Source organism: Thamnophis sirtalis, unplaced genomic scaffold (assembly GCF_051295495.1).
Source record: "Thamnophis sirtalis isolate CommonGarterSnake01/CBP01778 unplaced genomic scaffold, rThaSir2_p1.2 scaffold_3, whole genome shotgun sequence".
Classification (NCBI taxonomy): Eukaryota; Metazoa; Chordata; class Lepidosauria; order Squamata; family Natricidae; genus Thamnophis; species Thamnophis sirtalis.
In genome coordinates this window covers 25708419-25723054 of record NW_028261383.1, presented here as the reverse complement: position 1 = coordinate 25723054, position 14636 = coordinate 25708419, and the positions used below count along the sequence as shown (strand labels likewise).

The 14636-nt window shown below is 45.9% G+C and overlaps 1 protein-coding gene across 3 annotated transcripts; it reads right to left on the bottom strand.

The window, feature by feature from the left end:
* Positions 1 to 204: 204 nt before the first annotated feature.
* On the bottom strand, positions 205 to 8910 carry LOC106555894 (zinc finger protein with KRAB and SCAN domains 1-like). 3 transcript variants are annotated; one of them, XM_087711666.1, is made up of 4 exons: positions 8262 to 8910; positions 4695 to 4808; positions 3698 to 3824; positions 205 to 1460 (listed from the first exon to the last, which is right to left on the bottom strand). In XM_087711666.1, the coding sequence occupies exons 1-4, from the start codon at positions 8577 to 8579 to the stop codon at positions 460 to 462; spliced, it is 1560 nt and encodes a 519-aa protein (XP_087567792.1). In that variant the 5' UTR covers positions 8580 to 8910; the 3' UTR covers positions 205 to 459. The 3 variants fall into 3 exon arrangements, with proteins under 3 accessions (XP_087567792.1, XP_087567793.1, XP_087567795.1); XM_087711667.1 differs by having other exon boundaries at positions 205 to 1457; XM_087711669.1 differs by having other exon boundaries at positions 4695 to 4802.
* Positions 8911 to 14636: the final 5726 nt, after the last annotated feature.

The following is a 14636-nucleotide window of genomic DNA, read 5'->3' as shown; positions in this document are numbered from 1 at the left end:
AGTGTAAGATGAGTGAGACAATAGTGCATTTTCACTAACTCGCTCATTCTCTTTTACGTCTCTATGGTGACTCTCCTGAATGGGTCATCCTATGTAAAATTAGCCTATTGATCCATCTTCAGTTCTTTCTACATTTGAGTGCTTATCCCTTTGCTTGCATGTGGCTGCTTGGATGGTAAATAAGAGTCAGGCTCAAGAAAAAGATCTTTGCATATTCTGTGCATTAATAAGCTGCCTGCCATGTCTGGATCTTTGGATGATCAATACATTGGCTGTTACAAATAAAGCTCAGTCTATTGATTTGTACAGTTTTTCCTGTGTGCATCCTTTTATGAGAAGTGAGCACCTAGAGTCAGTCAAGCTTGATCCACTTTTCATGCATTTCCAATTTTCCTGTCTGCATACAATCTGGCAACTAAAGGTGCTGTAGTCGTTAAGATTTCTTCACTCTCAAGGCATCTATACGTTCCCTCCTGCATGGACCCTTTGGTGACGAGTAGCGCTTGTCTTGTCATAAAAGCTTTTTCCACATTCCATGCATTTGTAAGGTCTCTCCCCCGTGTGCATCCTTTCATGAGAAATGAGATAGCCTTTGCGAGTAAAGCCCTTTCCACATTCCGTGCATTTATATGGTCTCTCCCCTCTGTGGATTCTTTCATGACAACTAAGTTGTCCTTTCTGGATAAACCTCTTTCCACACTCCATGCATTGGTATGGCCTCTCCCCTGTGTGGATCCTTTCATGAGAACTAAGGGGTCCTTTCTGTGTAAAGCTCTTTCCACATTCCAGGCATTTATATGGTCTTTCCCCTGTGTGGATCCTTTGGTGGCGAGTAACTTCTTTCTTCTCACAAAAGCTCTTTCCACACTCTGTGCATTTATATGGCCTCTCCCCTGTGTGGATCTTGTTGTGAGACTTAAGATGCCCTTTCTGAATAAAACTTTTTCCACATTCCATGCATTTATGTGGTCTCTCCCCAGTGTGGATCCTTTGGTGGAGAATAAGTTTACTCTTGCTAATGAATCTCTTTCCACATTCCATGCATAGTTTCATCTCTCTGCTCCGACTGGAATCCCTTCCAGATTTTACAAAGGTATGTGGTTTGCTTTTGCTGTATAGTTCCTTTAGTAAAGTAAGAGAGAAAGAATGACTGACATATTTTTCATACATTTCATACATTTTCCCCGCAGTCTGGTTTTTGCCACATTCATGTAAATCAAATTGATTTTTCTCTTTTATCCCATATTTCCCCTTTTTCTTTCCTTCCAGGTCTTGCTGGGACAGGAAGCTAGGGATGCCAACAGGAACAGAAATGGATGACTTCTTCCCTCCATTCTCTGAGTGGTTTCTCTCTTGATTTCTTGTGTCCTCTTCATGGCCAAATAACACTTCTTTAACTTCACGCTTCTCTGTTTTTAATCTTGCTTGCTTGCTATTCTCATTTTCTAGCCCATCATCTCCTTGGGAAAAAGAAAATAAATATGTCTGTTACCATTAGAATGGTGAAAGAAACATGTGTTCTAGGTTTGGTACCAACTATGTGTCTAGCTAGGATGAGGGTCGGCAACTTGCGGCTTCAGAGTCGCAGGTGGCTCTTTGGGCCCTCTCCTGCGGCTCCCTGTCAGATGATCCCACCACTGGGTGGCCCATCTCCTCCCCCTCACTCCTCACCTGCCTTGAGAAGGGTGACTGTGGCGGGTGGAGACTTGCTCCATATTCCAGAGCGGGAGCGAAGTGCCCTTCTAGTTGCCTCTTTTTCCAGCCCTTGTTGGTGCTGTGTGTACCTCGCCGCTGGGGAAGAAGTGCAACTTTTCTCTGCACCGAGACCCTGGCTAGCTGCCCGGCTGCCGCCAATGCTCCGCATCTTAATGGGCTCCAGGAGGAGGAGGAAGGGATGCCGTCTCCCCCATTGTGTAGCGTGCTAGGTTTAAGTGCAAGAGCAGAAAGCATCCATAGAGGTGGCGAGAGGAATATGGGGAGACGCACGACTTTCTCCACCCCGAGACACAGGCTGAGGCACATCTCCCCATATTCCTCTTGCCGCTTCTGTGGCTGCTTGCTGCTCTTGCACTTAAACTTACGGTGCTGCACAATGGGGGAGATGGCGTACCTCTTCCTCCTCCTGGAGCCCATTATGACACAGAGCATTGGTTGCAGACGGGCGGCCCAGCCAGGGCCCCGCCGTGTCTCCCAACAAGGGCCGGAAAAAGAGGCAAGTAGAGGGCCACTTCGCTTCCGCTCTGGAATACGGAGCGAGTCTCCATCTGCTGCCGCTGCCCTTCTCTTCTCAGGGCATGCAAGGATGTGGGGGGGGGGCGGCATCCAGCGGACAGGGAGTCAGAGCAGGGGGACAAAAGAGCTTCATTTATTTGGGAATCTGAAATGACTCTTGATTTAAATCATATGGTAAAAAGCACCTAGAGAAGAAAGAACATCATCAGCAAAAAACAAAACAAAACAAAAAAACAACAACCAACCCTCACCTGTTTTTGGAGAGAGAGACAGAGACAGAGACAGAGACAGAGAGAGAGAGACAGAGAGAGAGAGAGAGAGAGAGAGAGAGAGAGAGAGGGAGAGAGAGAGAGAGGGAGAGATGAGAGATTCAGCTCTGTCTGCTCTCCTCGAGGCAATCTCATGGTGCTGTGCTGTAACAGCCTGAGAGCCGGTTTATTTTGGTATCTTTCCAGAGAGAAGAAAGAATGTGGCTGAATTTCCTTGCAGTTATTCCATGGGGGTGGGGGTGGGGAGTGGGGGAGATGGAGGGAGGGAGGCAGAGAGAGAATAAGAATCTATTCCCCCTAAAATCCTTGATCTGTCTTATTTAATCTACTGAGCTACAGAACAAAAGGAAGCACAAGAGGAAAACGCACAAGACGACAAAAAAACCTGGCAGGGATTTATAAAATCTGTAACACAGCAATCCATGTCTTGCTATTTATTCTTCATTTGGCATTTTACATTAGAATAGTTTCTCTCAAACTCCATGATGCTCTCTGTAAAGGATAAAATACAGGTTCTATGATTTTTAATGTATGACTGGAGATGATAGTTACTACATGAGGAATGAGTGACTTTGAGATGAGAGAAAGAGGGTAATAGAGGGAGAGGGGGAGAGAGAGAAAGAAAGAGATGAGAGAAAGAAAGAGATGAGAGAGGGGGGGAGAGAGAGAGGGAGAAAGAGAGATGGGAGAGAGGGAGATAGAGAGAGGGAGAAAGAGAGAGATACCTTTTTCCTATAAAAAAGAAAACACAGAGAGCTACAAAACCTGAGTAAGTGTGGCTGGGGAGATCATTTGACTTGGTGGGAGTGAGTGACATCGAGTTGGCCACACCCACCCAGGTTTTGTGGCTCCCAGTGTTTTGTTTTCTGTGGGAAACGGGTCCAAATGACTCTTTGAGTGTTTAAGGTTGCAGAGCCCCGAGCTAGGATGTGAAGGCTGCAAATTGTTCTCTAGGATATCCTGATGGTATACAAAGAATTTTTCAGACAAGAAATATATTAAGGCTTTGGTGTTGATTGGTCAATCTGTTCAGCCAGCCGCTGCCATGGAACATCTAGGACATTTTCAGAGCCTTTGATGAGTATTTCTGAAAAGGCGTTAAGGAGGGATTATGACCTTAACCATCTGAGTGTAAATAGCTAGTCATCCTCCACTGAAAAAAACCTCTCCCAATGAAGAGCAAAGCATGGCCTTACCCAGAGCAGCCATATTCTTCGAAATTTCCCACATTACTTCTTTGCACAAGGTCTTCTGACCAGAATCCAGCAGCTCCCACTCCTCCAGCGTGAAGTCTACAGTCACCTCCTCAAATGGACCAGATCTCTGATAGAGAAAGAAAATGTTCTTCGGCAGACATTACCAAGAGAAAGACTTGTAAGTTTTCTCTCTAACCGCACAAAATGGGAACAAACGTTCACAAGGAACCTCTAACCTTTTCGGTAGATTTGATGATTCGGTTCTACCGAATAGGTGTGAACTGGTAGGAACTCACCTCTGCAAGGAACTAAACAGACACTTTCTTTCTGGAAACAGATTTATGCTTACATCTCCATGTAGTCTTTGGGGCTGGGAAACCATAGTTCCGCAAATCATGGCTTAAGTGCATTCAGGCTGTAGAATGGCAACACAGCCACATTGCATAGCTTCCCACTGGGCCAGAATAACTCACCAAGGAGGTTTCGGGGAGCAGAGTCCCCTAGGATAGCAAACCCCTAAGTAAACATGACACATCCACTAGAAATTTTTCTTAATCTATTTTAAAATGTTGGCAATGATCCTAGAAATCCCAAATCACTTAGCTTAAAGTCTTACTGTTGCAGCTATTTAGCATTCACTTAGGGCTTTATCCTCATGGGATTCATTCTTAAACCCTTTGGCATCTTATTCCTATTGTTTAAATTCATGGGCTTCATTTCTAACCAGTTTTTAGCACTCCTCTGAAAAATAGTAAGTATTAAACTCCTTCCACCAAACACATTTTCTAATAATTTCTAATTGTCTAATACAATGAAGCCTACACACTTTCTCTTGTTTGCAACTCAAAAACAATCTTGAATGCTGAGTGTGATTCAGCAGGACATTCTGGGAGAACATTGAGTTGAAATGGTCACAGATTCAGCATTTGATGGTAAAAGCAGCTCATGAACCGATGGAGTTTGTATTCCACTGCTCTCAGAAGAAACCTGCATTTACCTGGCAAGGAGGCCCCAGTTGGATCTTCCTGAAATGCAGCTCCTGAGAAGGGCTGGACGGATCTCCTCTTTCGTGAAGCTCTGTGGAGATGACCCTCATGAACGGCTCCTGCACCTGATAGAAGAGTCTGGTTTATGATCCACTTTCAGAAAACCAGAACCATATTAGTTTGCTTGCCTTACTTTTTGCCTCTGTACCTGAATTTCCTCACCCTAATTTAAAGAAGGAGAATTCAGGGACTCTGCTCTGTATGTGGCTGCTATTTCTGGGTAAATGCTGGTCATTTTAGATAGGTATTTGTTCTGACCCCCCTCGTCCTACACCAAAGCACAAAGATACTGCAAGGATTTATTGACACACAGACAGGACCTTGGCAGCAAGCCAGCACAGTCCAGGCCTTGGCAGCAATCGCACAGGCAATATGGTGGCAGCAATCCAGCACAGACTAACCTTGGCAGCAATCCAGCCTGCCAAGCTAGCCACGGAAAGTTCCCCAACTTTAGTGAATACGTTGACTCCTGCAAAAGGGCGTGTGCACAATCATTCCCTTTATAGTCTTGAGAGGAGCCTAATTACCACCAGCTGAGTGCAATTATCTCCTGTAACTGCGTAACTGTTCCTTACGCCTATTAGCTCTCCGGTGTCCTGCATCCAAGAACAACTCCTTGTCTCCCCACTGGTCCAAGGCTCAGGCGCCTCCTGGTGGCCAACCAGCCTCTCTGCGCCTTGCTCGGAGTCAGAACCCTGTCCAGGGTCCTCCACATCCTCCAGAGCCGACTCATAGGGCCCCTCGCTGTCGGAGTCTGGTGGCAGCTCCAACGGCTCCTGCTGGGCCACAACAGGTATTGGTCTTAATAATAGATATTAGATAGATATTGGTGATGGTCTGCCACCCATTTCCACAATACCCATCTCAGACACCACCAACAGCTAAGCCTCCTACAACCTACCCTATCCCATTGGGCCCACCACCTCTGGTGATTACAGAGAATGAGGTGCAAAGCCTATTTCACAGACAGAAGCAGGAAAAGCACCAGGTACAGACAAGATAACTCCTTCTTGCTTAAAAACGTGTGCTGATCAATTAGCCCCCATCTTCACCTGCATCTTAAATAAATCACTAGAGATGTGCTTTGTTCCTTCTTGCTTCAAATGCTCTACTATCATCCCAGTACCAAAGAAACCCTCCATCAAGGAACTGAATGACTTCAGACTGGTTGCTGTAACATCTGTAGTTATGAAGACCTTTGAAAGACTAGACCTGAAAACCACCACAGATCCACTGTTAAGACTTCTTATAATTTGCCTACCAAGCAAATAGATCGACAGATGATGGTGTTAATATGACTCTGCACTAAATCCTAGAACACCTTGAATCTCCAAAGACACATGCAAGGGTCCTCTTTGTAGACTTCAGCTCAGCATTCAATGCCATCATTCTAGATATTCTTCTAAGTAAACTAAATCAGCTAACGGTACCTGACCACACTTGTAAATGGATCATAAGCTTCCTAATAGACAGGAAGCAGCAGGTGAAGCTATGCAATATCAGATCAGACACCTGTACAATTAACACAGGAGCCCTCACAGGGCTTTGTGCTATCTCCACTTCTCTTCTCTATACTTCTCTGTACAACAATGACAGCATCTCAAAAGATCCCTCTGTTAAAATACTGAAGTTTGCAGATGATACAACAGTAATCAGTCTCATTCAAGACAACAATGAATCTTTATACAGACAGGAGATTGAACAACTAGCCTTGTGGTGCAGCCAGAACAATCTTGAACTAAATACACTCAAAACCGTAGAAATGGTGGTGGATTTTAGGAGAAACCCACCCATACTACCGCCTCTTACAATACTAGACAACACAGTATCAACAGTAGACACCTTCAAGTTTCTAGGTTCTATCATATCTCAAGACTTAAAATGGACACCTAAGATCAAAAACGTCATAGCCTGTAGGAGGCTTTCAGAGAGCTGGGGAAGGCAGAAATGAGTGAAAAACAGGCTGGTTTTTGCTCAATTTTGCCCCCCCCCCAACCATTAGGAGTACTCTATAAGCCTCCTAAAGGCTATGCATGCAATTTCTTTGACAAAAAACAGGCCTGTTTTCACAAAAAATGGACCATTTTTTGCTTGTTTTTTTTGGGGGGGGGCATCACCCAGGAGCACTCTGTAAGCCTCCTAAAGGCTATTCATGCCTTTGGGGGGGGGAACGAAAAACAGACTGTTTTGGGGAGTCTTGCAGAGTACAAAACTTTATTTTTTAAATTTGCCTCTTCAAAACCTTAGTGTGTCTTACTCCAATGCGTCATACTCCGAAAAATATGGTAATTCCCACAACATTGTCAATAATTTACTAAGAACTTATCACTATTATTCTTCTCTTACTTCCTAGTATCTATCTATCCACACTTATGACTATAATCATGTTGCTTGTATCTTTCAATTTATAATGTTTTTATTTGGTTTCTAGTACAATTTGATAGCTTATTAGTAACCTTGACTATCAGTAGGTATTGTACCTTTTTTATTCTTGATTAATGTATTTTATTCTGTTATGCACACTGAGAGGATATACACCAAAGTCAAATTCCTTGTGTGCAGGGATGGTTTGCTGCCGGTTTTACTACTAGTTCGCAACCCGCGTGCGTGCACTGTTCAATGTAAATTGTTTTGGGCGCATGAGCAGAAAAATGTACAGTGAACTGCGCACGGGCAGTCACTAAAACCCAAAATGGTGGCAGCCCAGCAGCAGTGAGGGAACCAGTTCAGGAGGGTGGCAGGCCTGGGTCGCTGGCGGTTCTGCAACCTAGGCCTGATTGCCACAACCGGTTCGCTGAACCGGGGCAACCCACCTCTGCTCGTGTGTCCAATCACATTTGGCCAATAAAGAATTCTATTCTATTCTATTCTATTCTATTCTATTCTATTCTAAGGAGCCATGTTGTAGTAACTAATGGAACTGCTATGAAAATCCCAAGCACTGCCTAATGAAGAACTGTTGAGGGAGACACTACTTTTTCATTAACTTCAAAAAACAATATTCTGTGAAATGACTAAAAAAAACCCAACAGGTTACAACCTAACATTTTAGGTAATAATGTTGGAAATATGAGTGATTGAGAATTAATCATTAATCAACTGAACTGAAAAAGTGCCCCAATTAATTCCTGCACCAGAGGGGGGAAAAATAGATGTTAAAGAAGAAACAGTGACCACTTCCTCAAATTCAGGACCCTCTTATATCCCTCAGGAGTGGAGGTGGTTGAAACAGGGTTGAATTCTCTTTTCTCTCAGAATGAACTCCAAGAGGAAACAAGCATTTTAAGAAACAAAAGGATTCAAAGAAGAAATTAGTTCTCCAAATACTAGTAATCAGAAGGCTAATTCTACTGACTGCAAACAGTTCTGCAGTTTGATCCTGACCAGCTCAAGGTTGACAGCCTTCAAGCTGCCATTAGCAGTTCATTACAGACATCGAAAGATCCCTGATTCCCCCCCCCCCCACTAACCAGGAGTTCCCAGGATGAGACATATAAACACACACACCCCTTCCTCACCTGCTGCCCCTTTCCCGGCTCTTCCCTCTGGGCTTGGCTGAGTAGGAAGCCTTCGGCCAGGGCCACCGCCTGGGAACAGCTCTCGGCTCCGCACTCCCTCACCCAGCTGGCCATCTCCGGGGGCAGCACGGCCAGCAGCTGCTCCAGCACCACCAGGTCCAGCATCTCGCCTTTGCTGCTCCTTTCCGGCCGCAGCCACTGACGGCACAGCCCGTGCAGGCGGCTGCAAAGCTCCCGGGGCCCCTCGGCCTCCTGGCCCCAGCGATCGAGACCGCGGAAGCGCCGGCGGTGGATCTCTGGGCTGAGGGAGTCCTCCATCCCTGGAGATCTCTGTGCCTGAATGGGTTTTCTGCTCTAGGGGAGCCAAGTGAAGCCCGAGGCAGTCCGAGGTGGCCTAGAGAGCCGCTCCGCCCCGACTTCCCGGTTTCCAGGAGGGGAGAAATGGGGCTCGGCTGCTTCAGACCTTCTGCGCCTGGCAAGAGCAGCTGCAAATCGCTCCGCCCCGCTTTCCCTCGAACACCTGGATGGGAGAATCTCGATCAACGAGTGCTCCTTCCTAGAGGGGGAAAACGATACAGGCGACCCTCTTTCTCTACCGCTGGCTAGAGAGCTCTTCCCTGGGAAACCCCCGCATTCTTCTCCGCTCGGCGAGTACCGACGACGGTCTTATGCGCATGCTCCTTCCCTGTCCAATGACGTTAGAGAGCTGTCCAGACTCCAGGGCTGTGCTAGCATTTGGAAGCGGGGGGGGGGGGTAGGTGTGATGGGTAGAGAGGGTTGATGTTTCCTTCTGGGCACCTGCGATTTCTCTTGCTCTTTCCCCGAATCTTCTTGGAGATGCGGATGCGTTCCTGGGACACATGGAAGAAGTTCGGGGGGGGGGGGGGAGAATTGATGGAGGGCACTGGAAATGACAAAAATGGCAAGAAGAGTCCTAAGACAGACGTCCCCTCAAGACAATGCATCCATTTATTATTGAGTCATCATCTTCACCACAATTCTTATTGTGGCCAGAGAAAGTTGTGCCTCCACCTAGGATGTGAGGCCAGTTTAAGGGCCTCTCTTTTCCCTTAATCGGTGGGTGGCCACTTCTCTATGGGGGTATCTTCTTTAGAGTGTTGAGTCTGCCCTTTTTTTAAAAAAAAATCAATAGAAGACTTAAACCACCAATCCCCAACCTTTGCAGTTTGGCATGTGGGTCTGTATCCAGCTCTACTCATGGCAAAAGAGAAGAGGAGCCTTTGGAAGTCTTGGCCCCCTTCAGGCTTCTCCACGCCCGAAAGCTCTTGCAAAGGTGCGAGATCGCTCCACTGAAGCAATTTCGTCAGTTTGCAAAAGGTTCGAGCACAGAGAAGAGAAGCCTTTGGGGGCACAGTTTCAGGCTCTTTCAAAATCAACAAGGGTGCCCAACGCTCCAAATGTGGATTGGATGTCCTGCACAAGCAGCCTCAGTGAATCAGCAAAGCTGAGCAGGACTTGCTTGTACCCTCAGCCCCTCTCTCTCACGGCTCCAGTTTTGGGGCATCGGGGAACAGGGGACTTGGTGTGGCCTGGGAACAGCTCTTAGTTTACTTTATTGTCATTGCACATTATACAACAATAAAGTTCTTCCAAAGATGGCAGAAGGCAACCAATGATTCTCTGGGCAACCGTCTGGAGTACTGTCCTAGCTGCCACTGTGCAATTGGCAAACCATACACAGGTGCAGTAAGTTAAAATACTCTCTATGGTGCAGGGTAAAAGGTGAGTCACCAGCAGTTTTTCATTCAGTTGCTGTTTCCTGAGAAGTCTCAGGTAGTATATTCTCTGCTGGGCTCCTTTGACCAGTGCTGCCATCCGAGTGCCCCAGGTCAGGTCCTCTGTTATGATAACACCCAGAAACTTAAAACTGGCCACTTGCTCCACTCGATCTCCATTGATAAGCAAGGGTTGGATGTCTCATCTATTCCTTTTACAGACCACTATAAGCTCCTTGGTCTTATAGGTGTTAAGGACCAAGTTATTGTCACTACACCACAAAAGCAACCAGTCCACCTCATGTCGATAGGCAGACTCATCCAACCCACCCCCAGAGATGAGTCCGACTACTATTGTATCATCTGCAAATTTAGTATTACTAGTGTGAGTGGGAATGCAGTCATGCACATGATGGCGAACCATCTTCACCTTGGTTGCCAAAAGTACACATGTGCGCACGCTTGCATGCCCACCCCATAATTTAATGCCCCTGCGCAGTGCTCCTGTGGCACATGTGCCATAGATTCGCCATCATGTGTATAGAGTAAGGGACTCAACACGCAACCCTATGGTGTACAAGTGTTAAGAATAAAGTTTGAAGAGATACGATTACCTAATCTGACCCTCTTAGAGTGGCCAGACAGGAAATCCATAATCCAAAGGCAGATTGAATAATGGCTCCGCACTCCCTCACCCAGCCTTCCATCTCCAAGGGCAGGAGGGCCAACAGCTGCTCCAGCACGGTTAGATCCAGCATCTCGCCTTTGCTGCTCGAGGATGGCCAGAAGTTCAAGGCAATCCAGGGTGCTTCTCCAGCTCCTCCACGCTCCCTTCTTCAGTTTTGAGGAGAGAAATGGCTGTTGGCTTCCTCGGGCCTTCTGCACCTCAGAAAATGCAGCAATTCCCCCCCACCCCAATTTCCTGTGCACTCCTGGGTTCACATGCCTCGTCAAGGAGTTCAAACAATAGATGTGTACTTCCTAGAAGGATCTTGCTTTTCCCATTGACTGTGTTGCAGATTAAAAGCCACAATAAGTTTTTTTTTTTCCTGGCTGGCCAGCACTGTCACAATCATAAAATATTCTACCTAGAGCTCTTCTCATATGGTGATGGGAAACAAATCATTTGAAGCACACCCTACTCCTTCAAGATAGAAAGACATGGATTACAGTAGGGGTCCCCAACCTGTGGGCTGTAACCCACTACCAGGCAGCTCCCTGTTGGCCTCCACGCCGCCTGAGTGGCTGCTCCGTGCATACATATGTGCACCCCCCACTAATACTAGTATTGCCACGAGTGTGGGGGCGCTGTGGTCACTGTGTGTCTTGGGGCACTGGGTTGCAAGTGCCAAAGTATAGGTAGAATTGGGAAGAAATCCTCTTGATTCCTGTGCGTGAGTTTTCACTTTTCACTAAGTGTAAATACATGAGTGTGTATGTGCGTGTAGCGGAGTTCTTCCCGAGTCTTCTTGCTGCCATGAAAATAGACAGCGATTGCCGTATCTCTTCTCTAGAAGAGCTCCACTCCCACCACCCCACAGAGACACACATTTAAAATTAGTGAAAAGTGAAAAGACATGCACAGGAATTGAGAGCATGCATGCTATAGGTTTGCCATCACATTCCTATAATGACCCATTGATCCAAGATCTCACCTTGTGGACTCGTAAAATATCTTTCCCTAGGAGGCAGGCTATCTGAGCCTTAGGGTTGAGCTCTGGTATCAGATGCAAGATGTGGTTCAAATGTGGGTGATGAATCGCTGCATCTGGTGTAGGGATTTCAGATCTATGGTCAGGGATCTGGTTGCATTCGATAAGAGTTGGTAAAGTCAGGCATGTTTTCCTGTCTACCGACTCGACTTGGTAGTCAGACAGTCATTTCCCCACCATCTCCACAATTCCTGCGCAAGTTTTTAAGGAATATGGAATGTTGGGGCCTTTAATGCCAAAGGCATCAAAGAAGGCTAAGCTGGCTAAAGACCTGTTACTGGTCGTCTAGAATAGTGTAAAGCTTAATGGCTTTGTCTCTTTAGCCTGCTGGGTAGACTCTGACTAAACAGATTTTGGAGCAGGACTTGCCATCTGCAGTCTCTTGGCATTCTGTGCAGTTTGTATTGATTTCTGCTGCAGTTGTAGCAGTGTGTTCTTCTTCCCTGCCGTGCTCGCTGTCACTGTGTGTTTTAAACAGTAGTTGGCAAGGTGGGAGACTGATGTAGCAAATATTGTTTGCTTTCAGGAAAGCTTTGGGTTCTATGGACTTCTCTCTGAAGGCTCTGCATTTCAGGAGAAGATGTGGCTTCTGATATAGAGGACACTCCTTTCCAGGATCTCTGATTCTATGTGAGAGGAGCTGGCAGATCTGCAAAGGGAACCTGGAGGAGTCACATTCGTTTTTTGGACTGGAGGCTTGCAAGGATTACATTCTGAAGGAGCATCACATGACAATGTGAAGTCAAAGCTAGGATCATTTCTTTTTTTTAGCTTATTGGCACACAAACTCCACAAAAACAGGAGGAGGAAGGAAATGGAACATTGTACTCTCTTTTGTGTTTGGAGCCATGTGCAATCCAACGCTCCTGTAAATTATAGGGTAATTTTTGTACAGTGGGGTTGACACCTCTGGCTGTGTCAAGGAATGCAAGTCCTTGCAAGTCCCAACTTAGCTACTTGAAGTTCCATTAGTAAGTTGCTAAGTTCCCTAAGTTTCCAATAAGCTCTGTTGGGAATTCTGGCATTCTCCACTGCTTCTGCTGAGCAATAGCACTTAACAATTCTGTCCCAGATTACTTAAAGCCTGTTTCAGGGTAATTTATATTTATTGTCCTGATTTGCTTTGCATGCTCAGATTTGCTTCCAAGCCATTTAATTCTTAAAAGCTATCTCCCCACTATATGACAGATCCAGGCTTCTGGTGGCATTTTGGAAGGACAATTGCCCAGCTCTATAGCTCTCAGGACAATCATCAAACCTTTCAAGTCCTTGTGTTACTAGCTCACGACATACGAGGAACTTGGCAAGGTATGGTGGTTTGATTAACCAATTGTGCATTGCTGTGGTAGTCATACATTTTGGGAGTCTCTGGTTTCAGGTGGTTCTTTCTATGCTGCTCTGGCATGAAAGCTGATCCTGTGGGATAAATTGCATGGTCAAGTATCTTGAGTATGAGTGGGCTGCTATCACAGCTGAGTATGCTATCACAGGTGACACTTTCTTGTTTGTAGGCTTGGGGCTTGTCGTTAGCCTGTAGTGGTGCTGAGTAATATCTTTGGCTTGTTTCTCAAAGGTTGTCTTTATCTATCGAAGGTAGTTGCTGCTTGGCCTGGAGTGCTGATAGATGTAGTCTCAGGTGCATTGCAGAGGATTTGGGGTTTCAGCTTCTGACTCAAGGACATTGCTGTTTAATGCATTCATTGTCAGAATACGCGGCTCTCTGTAAAGCGTTGACTTCCAATGTTGCCTCTGTGACCTTCTTCTCTATGTTTATCCATGCTAGCCTCACTTCTAACATGGATTTCTCTTTTTTTATTTCTATTTTTTGCTCAGCAAAGGCTGCTCTTGCTTTTGCTACTTCAGCCTTTGCACTGACAAACATGTGCTGATGACGGTCTGGAAGAATTAGAGAGTTGAGACCTTGTCTCGTATGAAGACATCCAAATCTGTGACATGGTATCTTTGGTGGTGCTTGACTGTCTAGAGTAGGGGTCTGCAACCCTAAACACTCAGAGTCATTTGGAACTGTTTCCCACAGAAAACAAAACACAGGAGCCATAAAACCTGGGTGGGTATGGCCAACTCGATGTCACTCACTCCCACCCAGTCACATGACACCTCCCCCTCCCAGCCATGCCTATACAGATTTTGTGGCTACCAGTGTTTTCTTTTCTATGGGAAACAGGTATCTCTCTCTTTCATCTCTGTGTCTCTCATCTCTTTCCTTCTCCCTCTCCCTCTCCCTCTCCTTCATCTCTCATCTTTTTTTCTCTCTGTCTCTCTCGTCCATCTCTATCAAGTTTGTTCTTGGATGACCATGTGCCAAAGATTAAAATGGCTGCTTCTGACTTCTCCAAATGCCAAAGGAAATGGAGTCTGGCTTCACAGCATGCACTTGGTTTGTGATGATTGGTAAATGGGCAGAGTCAGCTTCAGACAATATAGTTGGAGCATATTTGTCTCTCCAGCCATTAGGTGAGGCTAGAGAGAAACAACAATGTAAAGTTATATGTGGCATGACAGAGCCATATAAGACTTTTATAAGGTTTGCTATATTGCCAATGAGCATGAATACTTTGAAGAACATCAGTAAAAATGGCAAAAGGGCCTCAAATTTCTGCCCTAGAGAAAAGAAAGGATGGGTAGAGAAAGAATTCTGGCCACCCCCTTAACCTCAGGAGTTTCTTACATCCTCAAAGAGGTGGGAGATGAACATAGGTTTGAATTTCATGAATTATCTCAGACAGGGAACGAAAATATTTTCCTCAAGAAAGGCATCATCCTATGACCGAGCCGAGGTGGCGCAGTGATTAGGGTGCAGTACTGTAGCCACTTCAGCTGACTGCTAGTTCGGCGGTTCAAATCTCACCGGCTCAGGGTTGACTCAGCCTTCCATCCTTCCGAGGTGGGTAAAATGAGGACCCAGA